This window comes from Citrus sinensis, chromosome 2 (assembly GCF_022201045.2).
Source record: "Citrus sinensis cultivar Valencia sweet orange chromosome 2, DVS_A1.0, whole genome shotgun sequence".
NCBI classification, from domain to species: domain Eukaryota; kingdom Viridiplantae; phylum Streptophyta; class Magnoliopsida; order Sapindales; family Rutaceae; genus Citrus; species Citrus sinensis.
Window position 1 is genome coordinate 25,186,157 of NC_068557.1, and position 21,237 is coordinate 25,207,393.

The 21,237-nt window shown below is 36.4% G+C and overlaps 1 protein-coding gene, 1 long non-coding RNA gene and 2 other non-coding genes across 4 annotated transcripts; 2 read left to right on the plus strand and 2 right to left on the minus strand.

The window, feature by feature from the left end:
• Window positions 1-641: 641 nt before the first annotated feature.
• LOC102629728 (uncharacterized) lies at window positions 642-2,354 on the plus strand. Its single transcript, XM_006469032.2, has one exon. It carries the CDS (start codon window positions 642-644, stop codon window positions 2,352-2,354), a length of 1,713 nt encoding a protein of 570 aa, XP_006469095.2.
• A 10,871-nt stretch (window positions 2,355-13,225) lies between these two features.
• On the minus strand, window positions 13,226-19,654 carry LOC112497325 (uncharacterized). The gene is made up of 3 exons (XR_003064117.2): window positions 17,958-19,654; window positions 13,702-13,806; window positions 13,226-13,595 (listed from the first exon to the last, which is right to left on the minus strand). It is a non-coding gene; the product is annotated as an uncharacterized LOC112497325 (long non-coding RNA).
• On the plus strand, window positions 13,257-13,330 carry TRNAN-GUU (transfer RNA asparagine (anticodon GUU)). The gene has a single exon. It is a non-coding gene; the product is annotated as a tRNA-Asn (tRNA).
• MIR482F (microRNA MIR482f) lies at window positions 19,428-19,521 on the minus strand. The gene has a single exon (NR_129323.1). It is a non-coding gene; the product is annotated as a microRNA MIR482f (primary transcript).
• Window positions 19,655-21,237: the final 1,583 nt, after the last annotated feature.

Sequence of the window (21,237 nt, forward strand, 5' to 3'; positions counted from 1 at the left end):
AGAAAGTTTTCAAATTTCTTTTTAACCAGATTTGAGGAAGATAAATTCATTTTTTCACTTGTGTGAGGGTAAAACGACGTTGAGCGTCGGCCGGCGACTCCAATGGTACAAGCAGTGACATCTCATGCGCGGTTGTGGGCGGCTGAGGTGGCGGTCCGGCGACGGCAGCATGGTGGTTCGGTGACTGTTAAATAAATTTTTATTTTTTAAAATTAATAAAATAAATAAAGTGATTTTATTAAATTATTTAAATCATTGCTTTAACTTTTACTAATACAAATTAATTATCTGCAATATTAAATTGATAAAATAAAATTGTAAATAATAATTATTTGATAATATTAAACAAGTTAATAAAAAACTTAAGGGGTAATTTTATATGTTTTGGCTTCCAATAGAGGAGCAATTGAAATTCATCACTCTTTGGTATGGAATCTAAATTCCACATTATAATGTATATTTAATTCTAATAAAAATTAAATTCTTATAAATTATGGTAAATCAAAAAAAAAATTAAATTACTTTCCTTTCCCCTTTCCTCTCCTGCCAACCAAACACCACCTTAGGTTTGATAAAGTGCGGAACGAGACGCGTTGCCTATTCAACTATGACAACTCTGCTAATAAAAATTTACCACGCAAATGGAATGCTCCGAAAAACCCGGACGTGGAAAAAACCCTAGCGATGGAGGAAGTTTCCCTCCGCCGTTCAGGGAAACTAGAACAACTAAGAAAGCACGATTTCGTGATGAGGAGGTTGCTAATGACTCCCCTGTGCAAGGCTCGTATAAGGAAACTCTCGTGAATTCATCGCGAGTAACGGAGAAGGGTTATGGTGGTGAAACAATGGAATGGGAGTTTGAGGAAGGAGATGTGATTGAGAATAAAGATGGTCCTTTACCATCCATATATTTCTCGGATAGGGTTCATGAGAAGTTATGTGCACCATGGAAGAATTCGGTGATAGTGAAGCTGCGGGGACGAACAATCGGATATAGAACTCTCTGTATGAGATTGAATACCATGTGGAAAACAACAATGAGTTATTCGGTGATAGACCTAGACAACAACTATTTCCTGGTTCGATTTCGGTCGGCTAGTGATGCTATTGATGCACTTACAAAAGGCCTTTGGATCATCATGGGACACTATCTCACGGTGCAGCCCTGGACGCCTTCTTTTGATGTTAATAAAACAGAGATGGATCGAGTTAATGTTTGGATTCGGCTACATGGACTCGCTGTCCATTTTTATAACCAGCAGATTCTTCAGAAACTCGGACAGTTGGTGGGTACAGTGATTAAAATTGATTCAAATACAGCATCCTCAGCCCGTGGAAGATTTGCCCGGCTAGCAGTTAGTCTCTCCCTGGCCAAGCCCCTTGTGTCTCAGTTTGTGCTGGATGGCAGGATACAGAAGGTTGAGTATGAGGGGCTGCCAGTGATTTGTTTCACATGTGGTAGATACGGATATAGCAGCAGCAACTGCAAGGATTCAAGCTCGGCGAACAATTCTGGAGAAGGGGAACAACCACAACCAAATATGCAGCGTCAGGAAGCACCGATCCAACCAGAAGATCACAGCAATGTTGCCAGTATTGCTGAGCCGTTTGGACCATGGATGATAGCTACGAGGAAAGGTCGGAAATTCTCCAATGGCAAGGACATGAACAACAGCATTCATAGGAACCGTGAGACTACAGGCAACGTTTTGTCCAGATTCCAAATACTGGACCAGGCCACGGATGACCGCGAGAACCCCTTCCATGCAGTTATGAAAGATAACCCCTCCACTTCTCATCAACCAACCCCCGCCAATCATCACCAGATATTCAAAGCCAACCATGAAGATAGAACAACAGTTCCGGCTCGACGTAAGCAACAAAACACAACTGTAACCACAAAATCTCAGAGGAAGAACCCAACCCGAAACCCTTTCCAACAGAGTACCTTCAATATTAGTGAGGAGAACACAAACTTTCCTATCCATGCAAACCCCCAGACCAACTTAAGGTTCATCCCTCAGATTAGCCCTGGGCATCTACAAGCCTCCCCTCTTGTTACAACCCTGGACCCAAGGAAGCACACGGCGGTTTTTTGTGCTACCCAAAATTTTCCTGCTATGAGTGTAGGGGAAGCAGTCAGTGAGCATAATGAGCGGCTGGGACCAGACTATGAACATTCGTCTGACCCTCCAGACGATCAAAATGTGGCCAGCACAAATGATATCAGTGCCCAAGCACATCCGGCTGTATATATGGGCGATAATGATGGGGAGGTGATGTCCGATGAAGAGGACTCGATGATTGAGGAGACGCCTTTGGCGTTGATGCCTGTAGTGGATGGCCAGCACTAATAAGGTGCCAACGTTTCATTATTTTGCTTTTGCTTTTTTCATGACGATTAGCATTATGTATTGGAATGTCCAAGGGGCAGCTTCGGCTAATTTTCGGCGCTCTTTCAGGACAATTATTAAAAATTATAATCCATCTATGGTGGTTTTGATGGAGCCTCGCATTAGTGGGGTAAAAGCTGATGATTTCATAAAGACTTGTGGTTTCGAACACTCTCACCGAGTGGAAGCAGAGGGATTTTCTGGTGGAATTTGGCTCCTTTGGCAGAGATTTATAGAGGTGGAGGTACTGCTGAATCATAGGCAGTTCATTCACTTTAAATTATGTCGGAATAATATATTCGTGTCTTGGGGAACGGCGGTCTATGCAAGCCCAAACCCATTGTGGCGGAGACAGCTGTGGAAGCATATGGATAGCATTGCTATGTCGATTCAAGGGCCTTGGCTAATAGGGGGGACTTTAATTCTATTTTGTATGCTTCTGAAAAGCAGGGGGGTGCTACGCGAAGTTCTGGTGTGTGCGGCATCTTTCGACAATGGTTTGATGAGCATAAGATTTTTGATCTAAAATTTAAAGGTCCTCGGTTTACCTGGGCTCGTGGACTTTTGTTTAAGCGTCTTGACAGAGCTCTCTGTAATAGTGATTGGCTAACAAAATTTGCAGACAATTCTGTGCTCCACCTTCCGAAGGTTGCTTCAGATCACAGGCCAGTTCTGGTTCGCTTCGAGAAAGTAGTTTCAAGATCTCGGGGGTCTAGGCCATTTCGATTTCTGGCACCTTGGCTGACTCATGAACAATTCAATTCCTTTGTGCAGAAAGTGTGGGATCCCCAAGCTCATTATAGTAAAGCGGCGTCCCATTTTGTCCAGGCAGTCCAAGACTGGAACAAGGAGGTTTTTGGGAATATCTTTCAGCGAAAACGACGACTAATGGCTCGAATAAATGGGATTCAAGCAGCTTTAGAAGGTTATTACTCCCGAGGGCTTGAGCGGTTAGAGGCTAGTCTACGGAACGAGCTGGAAATGGTGATGAGGCAAGAGGAAATTTATTGGTGGCAAAAATCTAGGAAAGATGAGCTCTTACACGGAGACAGGAACACTAATTTCTTCCACCAAAAAACCATAGCAAGAAGACGGAGAAATAGAATTGAAGCCATTCAAGATAGTTCGGGAAACTGGATGTATAGCGAGGAAGAAATCCGTAATCATGCAATTGGGTATTTTTCGTCGCTATATAAAAGTGAAGCGGTATCTCCTCAAAGATATCAGGTTCCGAATTTTTTTCCAGTTTTGACTGCTTATGATTTGGAGAGTACTGTTGACCCAGTGTTGGAGGAGGAAATTAAAAGGGTAGTCTTTAGCATGAAGCCCCTCAAAGCTCCAGGTTCCGATGGCTTACATGCCATCTTCTACCAGTCTCAATGGCCAGTTGTTGGGCCTTCTTTTAGTAAGTTTATGGCTGATATCTTTAATTCGGGTAAAATTCCCCAGGAGATCAATTCTACCCTGGTGGTATTAATTCCTAAAGTGGAACACCCTACTAGCCTAAGTATGTTTAGGCCCATCAGTTTGTGTACAGTTGCTTATAAAACAGTCACGAAAATTATTGCTAACCGTCTGCAAGCGTTGTTGCCTGATCTCATAGGCCCCCATCAGACTAGCTTTGTACATGGCCGCCATATTATCGACAATATTGTGGTTGCTCAGGAGGTGGTTCATTCCATGCGAAAGAAAATAGGGAAGAAAGGGTTTATGGCTATCAAGGTGGATTTGGAAAAAGCTTACGATCGGCTTAATTGGGACTTTATTTTTTATACTCTTCAAAAAACTGGCATTCCAATTCAGTTATCTAGGCTTGTCATGGAATGTGTAACGTCGGCTCGAATGAGTATTTTGTGGAATGGTGAGGCTACAACTGAATTTGCCCTAGGGAGAGGAATCCGTCAGGGAGACCCGCTGTCGCCGTATATTTTTGTTCTTTGCATTGAGCGGTTGAGTCATGGAATAACCCAAGCTGTGAGGGATGGTAACTGGAAGCCTATTCGGTTGGCCAAGCATGGAACTCCACTAACGCACTTATTTTTTGCAGATGACTTGCTCCTCTTTGCCGAAGCATCAATGGATCAAGCCTCTACTATAGAGGCAGTGCTGGAAAATTATTGCCGAAGCTCGGAGGCGAAGGTCAATAAGTCAAAAACTAAAATTTATTTTTCCAAAAATGTTGTCTCACGAGATGCTCAGCTGCTCAGTGATGTTTTGGGGTATTCGGTTACAAAGGACTTGGGGTGCTATCTTGGAATGCCGCTTCTCCATTCAAGGGTGAATAAAGCTACTTATCAGACGATACTTGACAAGGTGGATAAGAGGCTCACGAGCTGGAATGCAGCACACTTATCCTTAGCTGGCCGAATCTCTTTGGCCCATTCGGTACTCCAAGCAATGCCAATCTATGCAATGCAAACGACCTTACTTCCGGCTTCAGTGCGCGGAAAGATTGAGAAGTCTTGCCGTCGGTTTATTTGGGATGGGAAGTCGAAAAATCACAAGATGAGCATGGTGGGTTGGAACAGAATTTGTATGCCGAAAACAAAAGGTGGCCTGGGGTTTAAGAACATGGATGTGATGAATCAGGCATTGTTGATGAAGTTGAGCTGGCAAGTGGTCTCGAATTCTGACAAGCTTTGGGTTAAGGTTGTTTGTTCAAAGTATGGGTTAGATCATAGACATTTACCGCTTTCATTACCTGATAAACAAGGTACGAGAATTTGGAGGGCCATAAGGAACACATGGTCAGCTACCATGATGGGAGCTCGTTGGGCTGTCTGTGATGGAACTCGAACTCGCTTTTGGCTAGACTGCTGGGCAACTAAACAAGGCCCTTTAATTAATCTAGCTATTCACCCTGTGCCTCAAGAGCTGGTTACAGCTACGGTAAGTGAATTTTTAAACGAGCATGGAGACTGGAACTGGTCAGCCTTTGAACATCTACTTCCCAACTCTGTTCTGCTGCAAATAGCTTCGGTAATGCCTCCTAATCATTTGCTTGGTGTAGACAAACTCTTCTGGCGGTATGAACCAAGAGGCAACTTCACGGTTCGCTCGGCATATGAGGCTCTATGTCAGCTGGATTCAAATGATACTGATACTGCATGGAAGCTAGCATGGACTTGGAAGGGGCCGCAAGCAGTTCGCATATTCCTTTGGCAGGCTCTGCATGCAAAGTTGAAAACCAAGGAAGAGCTATCCAGGAGGCATATTCCTATTTCAGTAGGTTGTGATCGGTGCGGGGCACTAGTTGAGGATGTTATCCACGTATTGAGAGACTGCCAGTGCATTATGCGGGTTTGGCTTCGGTTGGTACCAGCTCGAAATCATCTGTCCTTTTTCCAGTCTACATTACGTGATTGGATTACTGCTAATCTACAAAATAAGTGGAAAATTGATTCTCCATCTACTTGGGAGTGTATCTTCGGCGTAGCGATTTGGAGATTATGGTTTTGGCGAAATCATTTTATGGTGGATGGGAAGTTAACGGACAGCTCAACAATCTATTTAGATATTACGGCTAGAGCCAACGAAATCCATAAACTTAATAATTCTCACATTAGCCAGCAGCCGCGGCGAAAGGAAATTTTTATTGGATGGATTCCACCTCCATGGCCTTGGTGTAAATTGAACACGGATGGGTCTTGTAGAAAATCTGAAGGTGCAGGAGCTGGGGGAATTCTTCGAGACTCGGTCGGCCACTGGATTTCTGGATTTTGTTTGAATATTGGAGAAAGTTCGGTGCTCATGGCTGAGCTTTGGGGATTGTATCAAGGACTACGTATAGCTTGGGATACTGGCATCAAATGTCTTTTGGTTGAAGTGGATAGTCTTTGTGTTACTCAAATGATCTCGAAGCAGGTGATTGTGCCTAACGAATTCTATACTTTGGTTGCGGCTGTTCAGGAGTTAGTTAGCAGAAATTGGCGGATTTACATCACCCATATTAGCAAATTCGACGGCAGATTTTATGGCGAATATAGCGCTCTCACACCCTCATGGTTTGCATTTATTTTCTAGCCCGCCTGTGGGTATTTACTCAATTATTTTACAAGACTTATTTGGGGTGTCTCAACCCCGCCTTGTTCCCGCTTAGCTCGCTTGCTTGAGCCCCTTTTAATCAAAAAAAAAAAAAAAATTTACCACGCAATCCATCGCGCGCCCTTGATCAAAATTCTTTAACCAGTATAGCTTTTTTATAATTAACGCTTGGAGGGATCACAAATCCAAATAGAATTTTTGTAATGAAGATAATGATAAGATTTTGAGACCATTTCAAGTCAAGAAAATTAGAAGTCCAAAGTCTCCGATGACTCTGTTCCAGTGCAGATAACCAAAATGATGTTGCTTAAAAAGAAAGAACAGAAAAGGAGTAAAAAGACAATAAAATATAAAGAATAAGAAGAAGAAGAAAAGTCAGATTCAAAGCAGCATTGGAAATATTGTTAACGTTCACACTCCACACATGCAGAAATTTAGCTATTGAAAACGACAAGTCACTGCCATAAAGCCATGCGATTTCTTTCTCAGTCGTCCCAAAACGAATCAACTATTTTATCATTAACCGATAAAGGATCAAAATAAAAGCATAATTATTCCCTGGCAGCCAACTTATCTCATTCAGATGAAACGAATGTGAGCTTGTGCAAGCATAGCTCACACTTACGTGAACAAATTTCGCACTTCAAACCTCTTTTATCATCTCACTAGATGTCTCGGTTATGCAAAACGAAATGAGAGCTTCTCGTTAAGACCGGAGGTGAAATAGAGAAAAAGAAGAAAAAAATAAAGGAAACTAAAGTCATTTCTTTATCTTGAATTCATAACAAAAGCAAAGTACATGATAGGTGTAAGAGATGCATGCCCAGCAGCATTACAAACAAATCCGAAGTCCAAACCCAGTAACAATTCGAGATCCCTACTTAAAACAAATCACAACCTAGCTCGCTACCTTGTATGCATCCCTTACATCCCATGTTCATAACATTAACAACCCAAAAGAAAAAAAAAGCACTAGTTAATTAGGACATATATGTAAAAGAAACAAAACAAGCTAAGGTTAAACATGGAACAAAAACAAGGAAACTAAATTAAAAACAACAGAAGTTAAAAGTAAAATCGGACCGCTACCCTCAATTCCCCGCAATGCAATAATGCCGCTCTCCCAATTCTGCCCCCTCTAGAGGCTAGAAACTCGGGAGAGCGCAATTGCAAAGCATGTTGTTTGTGTGTTGTTGTGCCATCAGCTACCGTCCATATCTACTAAAGAACCCTTTTCGACCGTGCCTCCACCTCCTTCGCCACCAGACACCCCAGCCACCGTGGCGGCGAGCCTTGATGAGCATCGTTGACATATGACCTTTAGTGAAAAGAACTATAGTGTCAGTCAATATGCTTAAGATAAATTGTGCATTATGAGCTCTAAAACGAAGTGCTAAGTACTAGCTAGAAAAGAAAAGAAAAGAATGTGGTGGATATAGAGGGCTAAGGGGACATGATGGGTCGTATATAAAGGCGAAACTAGCTAGTAGCTTTTTGGTGTAATGTGAGTGGGTTGTTTTTCTAATTATATCTCTAAAAATTAAAATTATTTTGATTTATTTATTTTTGTTAAAAGTGAATGTTGAAAATATTGGTCCAAGCTGGGGGTTAAGGGCATGTTTGTGGGGAATGCAAAAAACTCCACTAACTCGATTTCCTAGGTTCTTGGGAGTTTTCATATTATTCTCATGGATGAGGGAGAAATTAAAAAGTGGCTTGGCCATTGATGGGGTTTGTTTGTCTGTGCGTGTGAACGGTGAACCTGGCACTGGCTCTTTGTATATTTATAATTTCACCCATTTTCACTAAGCTCTAGTCTCCAGACAAAAGTCTTCATGGCTAACTTTTTAGTTTTATTACCTTATTATTGAGAGCTGGGTAATGCAGATGTAGATGATAGTGCAATGCAACGTATGGCTAGTCATCACCTAGAGTCTTGTGCATATTTGGTATTGGAAACAGACAATCTTCCACTTTCTTCCTTAATCCTTATGCATGTTACAAGATGATTGAATATAGTATTAAACTTGTACAAATATCATCCCAAAATATATATATATATACTTGTAAAATTATTTAGTAGCGAAAGCCGAATATTTTTAGAATATTACTGCGGAATTTTTTTTTTTAAGTAAGAAGATTGTTGATGCGAGATTCCGGTTCTCCTCGTTCTACGATCAGGATCTCTGCTCGATCAACTTCGTCACTACCAGGAGGTCTCCTCGCCAGTCTTCTTCTCCGGAGGTCCCTGCGTACACAGATAAGTCAGAGTACGCCGGTTGTTTTCCCGGCGCAAACCCTCCGACGCTCAAGTCAGATATGAAGGTTCGGGAAAAGCTTGCCACAGGTCTTATGGCGTTTCTTGTGGTTTTCTCCCCCTTTTCTCAAGAATGCCAACCCTTTTACCTTCGTTGGCTACCTTTTTATAGGCTTCCTCTGAATCTCAGTCTTCCGCTCTTTTCGAGGCGGTATGGGACTCCAACTGCTGCGTTATGGGCAAAACATGGGATCTAGCGTGTTACGCCACGGTTCAGGGGAAAGCGTGGCTGGCACGGCTCTGTGAGACCTTGCGTGTTACGCCACGGTTCTGGGGAAAGCGTGGCTGCCACGGCTCTGTGAGACCTTGCGTGTTACGTCGCGGTTCTGGGGAAAGCGTGGCTGTTGTGCCTAGATTCTCGTGCTGGAGAGCACGTCTTGCCAACTGCCGTCGACCGGGTCTCCTCGCCTCTCGATCTCTAGCCGGAATGGCCTCATGCCTTTTATAGGAATTGGCCTCGCGGACGACAACATCGTGGACGAGCAGGATGTTTCTGCTCCTGTTCTTCCACGCGCCAGGCTTTAACGGAACACACCGGTTCGCAGAACTCCGCCATCAGATGTCTGCTCGTCATTCCTGGTCCCTTCGACGCATTTGTCCCAAACAGTATCCCTCCCAAACAAAGATAAAGTCTAAATTAATTATTTTAATCTTGAAAATATTTGTATTGTTTTCCTTCTTGAAGAGCACCTTACATGCATTCATACCTGAACTATGTATAATCTACAAAGATTATGAGCTGGGCTGCCCCATAGCAATGGTGCTTTCCTTGGCTAATTAATAATTAACGAACTATTAATTAAGTCCAGCTTTGTTGAATTTTTTATATTCATTAGGATTTGCTTTAATGAGTTCCATGCTTCCTACCGCAGGAGAAGATTATATTACAAACTTGCATTAAATAAGAATAATAATAATAATTTCCAAATGCAATAGTCAATAATGTATCTTTTTTTGGTTTCAATTTTGCGTTAAACTATCTATCAACTTTAGTATGAAATCAACGCTGCGTTAGGTGGTGAGGTGCTTGAGTCTTGACTTCCAACTCAACAAGCATGCTCTTTTTGACATATTATTGTTGATATGATCGAAAAGAAAAGAAAGTTTTTTCTTTCTTTAAGACGAATAATAATTATTAAATACTGCAGATTTAAACTTCATCTAAAGCTTATACATGAAACATAGGTTGAAATCATAATGATTTAAATTATTCCATTGATTGGAACATGATGTATGGTTAATAAAATTAAACCTATATATGCATCTATAGATCCGCTTTGTTTCTATTCTCATTTTGTAATGCTCAGCCCAAGGAGTAATGATTCGGGTATATCCTTAATTGATATAGAGTAATCATTGATCTCTAGTAACCTCAAGTAATTTCTCATTTTCAAAGAGAACTCGTTTTCAATTTTCCATGATGCACGATGAATTGTCCATCTTTTACAATTAAAAGTTACAAAAAAAAAAAAAGGGGACGTTACATTTTGTCAAAATGAAGTGGGACACATATCTTTTGAATTCGAGAAATAATTGCCATGCCCATTAGATCTTTTATATTTGTGTCTACCTTTTTGGTTGGATATAGATGTTAAATAATTTTCGACATGGAAACATCCTTTTAGGATTAAAGGAGCAACTAATAAAAGTTAAAACAAATGGGGCTAACAGCCTAACGCGAATCAACTTGCTATAGATTTGTCCATGACAAGAAAACAAAGAAAGATATATGTGCACAAAGTCTAATAGGATCATAAGTCAGCGCTTACATTTCTTTCTTCTTTCTCTTTTTTTCTTGTTCACTCTTGTCTTTGCGCCATAACTTGGTGGACTGTCATTATCGTCTTTTAATTCTCACCTTAACTTTAACTTGAATTAGATTAGAATTTAGATGGGTAGGGATAATCCAAATAAGGATCAAGATGAGAGAAAATTCTAATTATTTGTTAACACATCCAATATAAATTAAACACTGAGATGAGAAATGAGAAATTTGTTGCATAGCCTTTATTGTTTTAATATCAACATGCTAACTATTAGTATTAGAGTCTCTTCCAGGCAAGTAAGTTTTTTTTTTAACTTTAGGGTCCGGCTACGGTGCAACTGTGGTACCGTGCCACAGTTGCATCCAATCGTTGGATCCACTTGGATGAGTAGGGTCCATTAGAATCTAACGACTAGGTGTAACTGTAGCACTGTATCACAGTTGTACTATAATTTTTTCCTTAATTTTATTGAGAGTTGGCTAATAATGTCGTCATTTTTTTACCCCGAAAACTAATTAGCAATTTTTCTGGGGTAATCTTTTAGGTTTACTAGAAAAACTCATAAATAGTAGGAACTGTAGGAAATATTGTGTAATTTTTTAATAAATAAATTAGATTTTTGTATGATTCAATCGTTCAAATTCAATCCATTTTGTATTTTTTTGGCCAAAATCTTTTGAAAGTTTGACTCCTGTTGTTCTCACTTCTCACCTATGATGGAGCAATAATTTTAAGTGGGATCCGTTACACGAATACCAAGGACTCATGACTAAACATCCCAGTTTTCAAACTTTTTTAAGTGCTCCACTTTCTTTTTTGCTATTGAATCTCAGCCGTCCGTTTGTTCTCGTGATCAATTTTTGTCAATGGGACACTGTGATTACCTCATCACAGCACCATTCTTTCGTAAAAATGACAAATTGGTGAAAATATATGCGCGAACGCGCGTATTTTAAAAAATAAAAAAAGCAGTCCATCCAAATAATACCAATTTTTTTTTTGAAGAAATAAGAGTAACACTACTTCTGTGGTTGTAAGTTTAATTTTTATTTATTTTTTAAAAAAATAAAAGGATAAACAAAGTTGAAACTAATTTTATTTTCCTTAATTATCTAACAATTTAATTAATTTTTTATTGCAACTAATCGTACAAATGATTTGCCAATGCTAAAGTGGGAAAAAAAATAATAAAAAATGATGATTTTGATAAATAGAAAAAAAAAACTTTTGTTTAAGATACTTGTAAGCAAAATTAAAGTGTGGGTGGGTACTCATTATGGATATTAATGAAAAAATAATCAATCATTGGATACTGGAGGCCCCTAATCTAAGGATTAAGCCAATAAATACAAGAGGAGCCCCACAAAGTGCCATTTGTCCATTCGCTGTCTAGTAATTGGCGGACAAAGAGCGGCGCATGAGCCTCGAAATATTTACAGCTTCAAAATAGAAAATTACACAAAATTAAAAAATGGGGCCCAACCCAGCCCAGCACAAGCCATTTGATTTGAGCCGTTTCGAGGGCGTCAATCTGGCAATATACGGCGATCTAAAGAAAATTATAAAAGAGTTAAAAAACAGAGCAACTGAGATAACACGCACGCCTCTACATTGGATCCAATGTTGCTTTTTTCAAAAAAAGAAATTAAAAAAAAAATTAATGTGGTTATTGGTAGCAGGTGAAATACTGAAACGTAATTAGTTAGGAGAAAAGTTAAAGAGTAGGTGGGCCGCGGGGAAAGAAATTGAGGGCCACATGTGAATACGAAATTTATTCTTTCGACAAGCTTTCAAAATTAAATCAACCATCTTATTCTTAAAAGTTTATTATGAAAAGACATCTTACTGATTTTTGAATTCGTGCGTTTAATTTTAATTGTTAGGTCAATGGTTTAATTTTGACGGAATATATACAATTTAGGCGAAGAATAATGTTGTACATAATAAATAAATAAATGTAATAGAAGTAGGAAATCATGCAGCACTGCTTATGGCGGCATGGATAGGAAGATTGATTTGACTCCACGGATTGTTGAATTGAATTATTTGCTAGTCATATAATCTGTGTTGGGTCATCAAAGTACTCGTAGTGAGTTGTTTTGGGTTATTACTGATTTACAACGTTTAATTTTGCAAAGCTAGATTTCAGGAATTGTCATATTTATTTAAGAAAGCAAATGTTTTAGCAAAATATGCGCTTAGATGCTGTGGTAATTTTGTATGGAAGAATTGTCACGACATCTGAATTGTTATCTTTGAATGTGTACTCTCTTGAAATAATGAATTTTTTATTTTTAATAAATAAATATGATAGAAATAAGAGTATATGCCTACTTCCGATATGAATATGTCATGATTACTTCTAACTTTTATATAAAAGAAACAGAATAACACTTTCAAATAAATAAGATTTTGAATACCATTTGATTTCTTCTAAATTAGTCAACTGCCAACATTTATATATATTAAATCATTCAGTTATACACGTGAACGACCAACTAAAAATACAGTTAAGAATCTAAGGAAACTCAACGTGAATTTAGACAAAAATTTATAACATGCACAAGGAGATATGTTAAATTACCGTTGTTATTTTTATTTTCATTTTTCATATTGTGATTATCTTGCATTTTTATTTTATTGCAACTAATGACTCCTAACTTACTAGTATCATGATTTAATAGATGAAGCAGAAAAAGTTAAAATAAAAATACGAAAAATAACAATTACGAAAAAGCTGGAATAGCTCAGTTGGTTAGAGCGTGTGGCTGTTAACCACAAGGTCGGAGGTTCAAGCCCTCCTTCTAGCGGAAAGTGCTTTTTCTCTCCCGTCACAAACATAAGATATTTATTACAGAACACTACTAGCTCTGTGGGGAACTTATGCGGTCACAGCAAATTGCAATATATACTTTTGCACATAAGCATATGTAATTTTATTGCAATCAAAACATGATATTTGCTTCCATCGGCAACTTCATTAACAAAAACTCAGGTAGCGCAGAACCTTCCCAGTCCCAGCAAAGCAATGATTCAACCAGCAGGCATATCTCATAGCTGAAGTTCAGACTGCTTCTTCGGTGTGAACAAATTACAAACATGAAGATACAGATGGGTCAGTAGTTAATTCAATAACGATAAAGAAATTCAAGCGCACTCATTTGCGGAAGAAAACTAGTACTATCATTCAGCCATAAAGAACATTTCGCAAGCCTTCAAGTACAATCGAGTCTCTCATAAAATGGTGCCACATTGCGAGTGCGTCTTGCTACAGAGCACTGACCAACTGACATGAAAAAGAAGAGAAACCATCCATCAAATAGCTTACATAAAAGCTTAGTTCACATCCAAAATAGTCTTGCCATAAACAACATGCCGAAACATTTCCTACAAGTTTAGGTAATTAGTCATCTTGGAAAAGCACTTTTTTTTTAAATAAAAAAAATTAAATCATCTTTGCTTTAGTCCCGTCCAAGCTGCTCGGTACAAAAAATTCCCGGCTTCTTTCTCTCCCTTTCACTTTTATCACTGAAACAAAACAAGAATTTCACATGCCAAAGAGTAAACAATGCCAAGAAAGCATATTGATAAAGGTTTCATTGAGAGGGAGTCAAAAAACCCGCCCAAGCAACTGAGCAAGAATCCCCCCTCCCTCTCTACCTTCCCTTTCTTTGTTGGTGAAGACGCAAGTGAATATATGTAAGCAGTCAGGCAACCGACGTTAATAGTTGAGTTTCTTATCCAGGTCCTCTTTAACTGTTGATAAGGTAATAAAATACAGAGGACTTAAGTGAGAGATTTCTGAAATCTTAGAAGTTTGTTATCACTTATCACTGTGAAAAATTGTTTATGAAACACTTCCGCAGGGCGACAAAACAAACAAACGAATTGTATTTGAATTAAATAGTAAACAAATTGGATCAAAATTTCACTGATTCAAATTCAATTCGTTTATTAAACAAATTGAAATATCATATTTCGGATTCAATTTGTTTATTAAACGAATATTCAATTCACTTCATTTCATTCGTTTAACATAATTAATAACGAATTGAATCGAGTTTGAATTCGTTTATTATCCATTTATGCTATAACGAATCCATAATGAACCAAATTAAATATGAATTTATTTATAAAAATATAATTAATAATAAAAAATTAAACAAAATAAACATAAAAAGACCACAGATTTATCATCCTACAAACTACAAACTTATTATCATTTATAATTATTATATTGGCTTTCAAATTTTAAAATTTTTCATACATATTTAAGAATAAATAAGTAATTTAATTAAACAAATAATGAGCGAATTTTAAACTAATGAAATCGTATTAATTTATCACCCATTACGACTTATTTATTAAATGAATCTTAAACGAATCAATATTTTTATATTCGGATTCGATTAGTTTAATTAACGAATTAAATCAAATTCATCTATTTATTAAATAAATTAATTTTTTCAAACCCAAACTTACTTAATTTGTATCCAATTGAAGAGAATAAATGAGTCTTTAACCAGATTGCCACCTTTCTCCTTCTAATCTTATTCGAAGATTCTTACTTTTGCTGACGTACATGCAATATCGCAATTGCACGAGTTAAAATAAAAGTTTGGAACCTCTAACCAAAAAAAAAAATATTAGAAGGTTGGTGGGGCACGTGGGCTTCTTTTAAATATGCAGTCATGGAGATATGCCTCATTCTCCGCGTCAAGTTTCAATTCTCCATTTTATCGTTTCGGAGTTATAAAATTTATTTTGACGGATATGCTTGATAGTTTGCTTACAGCCGTGCGGCTTCAGCCGAGCCGCATAACTATTTAGTTTGTCGTTATACAAATTTGTATAATTTTTTACTTCGACCCTAAGCAAGCAATTTGATTGCTTAACTAACTTTTTAAGCAATCAAATTATTTATTTTATTTTTTCGATATAGTGACTACACTTCGAGCCGCGTCCAAATCATACAATTGCAGAATACACACGTCTAAAGGACGAACTAACTGACATTCAAAAAAGGACCAAATATTTTAGACCGCAAAATGGAATTTGAAAGTGGCTATACGTTTAAAACTTGAGACAAAAATCAATTACCTATACAACACCCATTGACGGATCTAAAAAAATAATTTACCAAGGACTAAATTAAATGACAACAAAATATAAAAATTGAAACTTGAAAAATATAAAAAATTTTATAACACATTTACAATTATTCCTTACGCGATTTCATATTCTGAAAACGTTGTGCAATAAATTCATTATCAACACTATTAAATGCATCTTTTTTTACATAAACAATCAAATTATTATTTATCCATTCATCTCCCATCCGATTACGAAATTCATTCTTCACAAATTTCATTGCTGAAAATGTTCTCTTTTATGAGGTTAATAAAACTAAAAGAATGGGATTATTTGATAATCTGACAGGAATTATTTAAAAATTTATTAATTTTTATTTTAAATAAAAAGAAATTTTTTTTTCAGTGGGGGCTTGCCCCCACTAGTCCTACACTACATCCGCCTCTGACAACACCGACCAACCAACCAAAAATTCTATCAATATTCACATCAGATAATGATAGAAATATTCTATGTTCGTAAAAACTAAACACAATATACTTTTTCACTATCTTATATAGGCTGGCGCTAAGTTACGTGAACGTAACTTGCGTCCCTCTCACAACTACAGTGTCCGGCCCCACCAGGGGTATTATAACTGTGAGAGAACCGTAAATTACGTTCAAGTAACTTAAGCCCTCCCTCTTATATAACGTTAGGGTTTCTTTCCCTTCATAAACCTGCAACTTCAATAACAAAATAGAAGGCACAGATTAGAACCGGCCTCGGGATTTAGGTGCAGCCACCAGAATAAAAGTAGAATTTAGGCTAATTATTTGCTCATCTATGAACAAGTGTAAGCAATAGCATCACATTTGTAATCAGAAATGTTACATCTTCACTCTCCTTATCAGTATAATTTCCTAGACATTCATGAATTTTTTTTTTAATTTTTATTTAGAGTATGTTAACCATCACAACAGATTTTAATAGTTGAACCAAGCTAACATCACGAATTTAATAGAGCATGTGTATTGTTGTAGAAAATATAAAATAATCAAGAATAGGAGCAAGAGCTATGGTCCCCCAAGAATGGGGAGCAGGAGAGTGATGCTCCTTAAGGAGCAAGAACCATGGTCCCCAAGAATAAGTAGCAGAAAGCATACTCCTAGAGAGCAGAAACCATAGTCTTTTGGGAATGAGGAGTAGAAATCATGGTTTATAAAAGTTGAGAATGGCAAAAGTCATGGATTCTAACCCATGGCGACCCTTGACCCAATTTTAGATTATGAACCGCACAGAAAAAGCAAAATCCAAATAAGAGGTTATCATTGAATCAAATCCAACAAAATAAAAGTCAAAGAAGGACATTGCTTAGGGCATAAGTAAATTAAATAAAATTTGACACAAATACAACCTATAAAAAGATAAAAATATTTTGTAATTAAAATTTTAGAAGATAGATGAGAGTTAAAAAAAAGTTTAAATTTGAAAAAAACTTTTTCTATATAAGGCTATAAAAACATAGGTCTCCCATAGTATGCGACACCCAAAAAAAGTAGTAAAAAAAAAGAGTTAAATTGTAATCGCGATCTTAATAAAAGATCTATTTCCTCTATCCGTGGACGTAGACCAAAAGCCAAACAACGTTAATTTTCTGTGTCTTTTCATTATATCTCCCTCAACTAAATTAATTCTCTAATTGACTAAAAATATGCATCAACAGTTTGCCATCGTCTGTAGGAAGCGGTATAAATACTATTATTAAGATCGCATCAAACCTTTAGTAACCATGAGTCAGCGCAGCCACAATAGCGAGTTGCCACCAATTCTTAGTCCACTAAGAAGGCAACGCAGTAATGCTGGGTCACATCATTGCTTAATCCAAAAGCAAATTAAATAAAATTTGACAAAAATACAACATATAAAAAGATAAAAATATTTTGTAATTAAAATCATAAAGAATAGAGGAGAGTTAAAAAGAGTTAAGTTAGAAAATAATTTTATCTATAGAAGATTATAAAAGCAGAAGTCTCTCATAGTATGTGACACAAAAAAAAAAAAAAAGAGGAGAATTGAATTACAATGTTAATAAAAAATTTATTTTCTCCACCCATAAACGTATGCCAAAGACCGAACCACGTTAATTTTTCATATCTTTTTATAATATCACCCTCATCTAGATTAATTCTCTAGTTTGCGTCAACATGTATAATGCAACGTACATAAAAAATTAATCCTGAAAATTTCAAAAGTGATGCACTTGGAGTTGCAAGCATCCATTTCAAAATTATCACATTATCGCAATCTTAATTCAGTGGTTACACTTTGCAAGACAATGATGCACTTTCAAGCGTATCATCTTACTTTGAGATAGTTGAGAACTTCATATTGTAAATGGCACACTTGCTAGAAAAAGTTATAGATGCATTTGGGACTGCAGTGCAGTTCTCATATATACCTTATTGCCGCAGAAAATTTATGCCACATCCCATGGATTAAATTCGAAAATGAAAATAGAGGATTGCAAATGGAATTGTACGGATTAAACTCAATAACATATAATTGATTATATTTTCAACTGAAACAGCATTGCAACTATGTTCCTTATCTCATGATTGTTGAAAATCAAAAAGGTCAACAAAAAGCCAAGGACACCAACCATCCATATGATATGGACTTTGCATTAGGTAAACTCTTAAGTTTGCTGCAATGAAATCAATATTGTAGCCTGATTTCAAGGCAATTACCTATCAACTTTAGGAATAAGAGGAATGAAAGTGATTCATTTTACATTCCATATATTACCAGCATACAATTTCTTACACCACTGTAAAAATCACAATTAAATAACTTGGAAGTATGGATTGCATGCTCAATCGCACTAACTGCTAAATGGCATTACTGATTGGCTTGGCCTTAATTTCAAGAGCAATGATTCGTAACCCACTCATGGACCCCACAGACCAAGTGAAAAAAAAATGAAGAAATTGCCTGGTGGAGTTCATCCCTTGGATAAATATCATCTCCAAAAATTCAATCAAACTACCAACGAGTCAACAACTATGTAAAATCGCCCACCAGACTCCGATACCAAAACCTCATCTCCTAAATCATCTACCATTACAACAATTTTTCTACAACAAAGATGAATGCCATATTGAGATGAAAATTTGGGGATTGTTTATAGCACGAGTACAATTATATATTCCTGTTGGATTAAAGGCACGCATTATAATATTCTTGTTTTAGTTGTATCCATCTTTATATTTGCCAAAGACTTATCCTACAGCGCAAAATGTATCCCGCGACCAAATTGGAACATGCAAAATTAACAGTAAAACCGCTGGATGAAGCTGTAAGATATTATAATGATAACATCCTAAAACTAGTGTTTGGAAAATTTGCAGCACCCTCCAAAGAGAAGAAGAGATCCTTTCCGAGTTTCAATGATACATGCTTTAACATTAAATAACGTATATAAAAAGCAAGCAATTTTCTCCTTTCTATATTACTCATTGATATACCCTTACCAAAAGTTAAGGCTTATAATGTTCTAATTTCAAGGGGGAAAAAAAATATACACCCCATGGAAACAAATATTAATGTGATTAGATCTCACATCAATTGCTAATCACTTAAAATAAATAATATATCATCAAATAGACTACCTTTTTCATCCATCTAATACTAGATCTGAGCCTATAAAGCGCTTGGTGTTAAATATATCTATATATATATATATATGAGGAAAAAAAAGGGGGCTTTGAAGAAGGAGAGAACAGTGAACTTACCAAAACAGTAGCGAAAGGCAGGTAAAGAGAGGAAGGAACTGAAGAAAATCTTAGGGATGGGAGGTGTGGGAAAAAAATTGCTTTCTTTCGTGAAGAAAGTTATTATTTTCCCAACTCACCCATCTCCAAGACTTCCCCCAGTCCAGTCTTCTTCTCATGCTTCTCCTGTTGTGTCTCCTCCACTCGTTCTTATCCCTCCGTTGATAAATAAAGTGCTTAAATAACTACAGCCCCGACAAGCAAAAGTAAGGGGCCAGGATGTCTGAGACATAAAAGGGTTGGTGATTGTTAAATAAGCCAGCTGTATTTGAAAACCAGCTTTGGTTTTGTGTGAAACCGCTTCAATTGAGTCAGCATTCTCAAAACAAAGAATAATTTTTATTGGGGTGTGCAGCTACTTTTTTTATGGGCACACTAAAAAGTCTTTTGGAAGATAGTAAAAAGTAATAACGTAGGGTCTGTGCATGGCATAAAGTCAAGAGGTGTTCAAGTACACTAGTGCGTGAGGACAGGGATTGCACAGGGCCAGATTGGGCCGGGTTTATCAAAATATTTGTTTTACTAAAAGATTTTAAAAAATATTTTTTAAATAAAAAATATTTTTCTCTCTTTAATTTTATAAAATTATTTTTTAATTTATATTTTATTATTTTTTATTAAAAAAAATATTTTAATTATCATTTAATTTTCTGAGAATAACATATTTTTTCACTCTTATTTTTATCAGATAGATAAATAAATATATATTTCAAGAGTAAAAAATTAATAGAACTTTTTAGAGATAATCTAACACACTCAATATATTCAACGTAACATTAAGAGTCCTTCTAAGTTTTATCATGTGCAAATGAATATAATATAGCTATGCATAATAATTAATATTTCTGGGTAGGCAAAGTCGGATTGGGTTTGGATAAATCCAATTAAATTTGATTTGAAAAAAAAGTAATCCAAATTTAATTTGAATTTATAATCTGATTGATCTAGTCTAATCTAAATATATTTCGAATTGGATGGAATTGGATTGACAATTCAAATTGTGTTCAAATCAGATCGGGTTATGATTATCTGTGGATCGAATAGGGTTTGACAATTCGATTTAGGTTAATTAGAATGGATTCAGACAATATTTGAATTATGGGTATTTTTGAGCCTTTTTTGTTTATTTTGAGTTTTTTTTTTAAATTACTTTAGTTATTAGAACATCACATTAATGTAATTATCTCGATTTAGTTTTTTTTTACCCTTTTTCAACAAAAAATGAAAACCACTACTTTAAAATCAAATGAATAAAAATTAAAATAAATTATTACTGTCTGATCAGGTCATGTCGAGTAAAATATATATTTGATCGTATTTTTTAATCGGATCAGATTAATCACAATTCAATCGTGTTGTAATTTTCATCTGCATATGATCTAAACTTAAATTTCTTGGATCGAGTCAAATTATTTGCCCACCCCTAATCAATATCTCTAGTTTTATCAATTATTTAAAATTTCTCAGAATCTCGCTTGCGGTGAAAAACGTTTTGATAATTGAGTAAGGGAAAATATTGGAAGCGTTAAATCCAATTTAGATGTTGGGTTTCGGAAAAAGAAATTTTGATAGAGGAAGTATTCTTACTACAATAAAATGTTTTTTTTTTATCTAATGCAAGTGTTATGTGTGCTCAATAGTCTGTCACTAATATTAAAAGGAAAAAAAAAAACGTCTGTTATTCACTAGCTTCTTTTTTTTTTTTTAATTTCACTAATATATATTTAGGCTCTCTATAATATTGAGATAATGTGACTTAAAATTACAATTTCTTATAACAAAAAATCATCAACATAAAATAAAAGTTAATAATA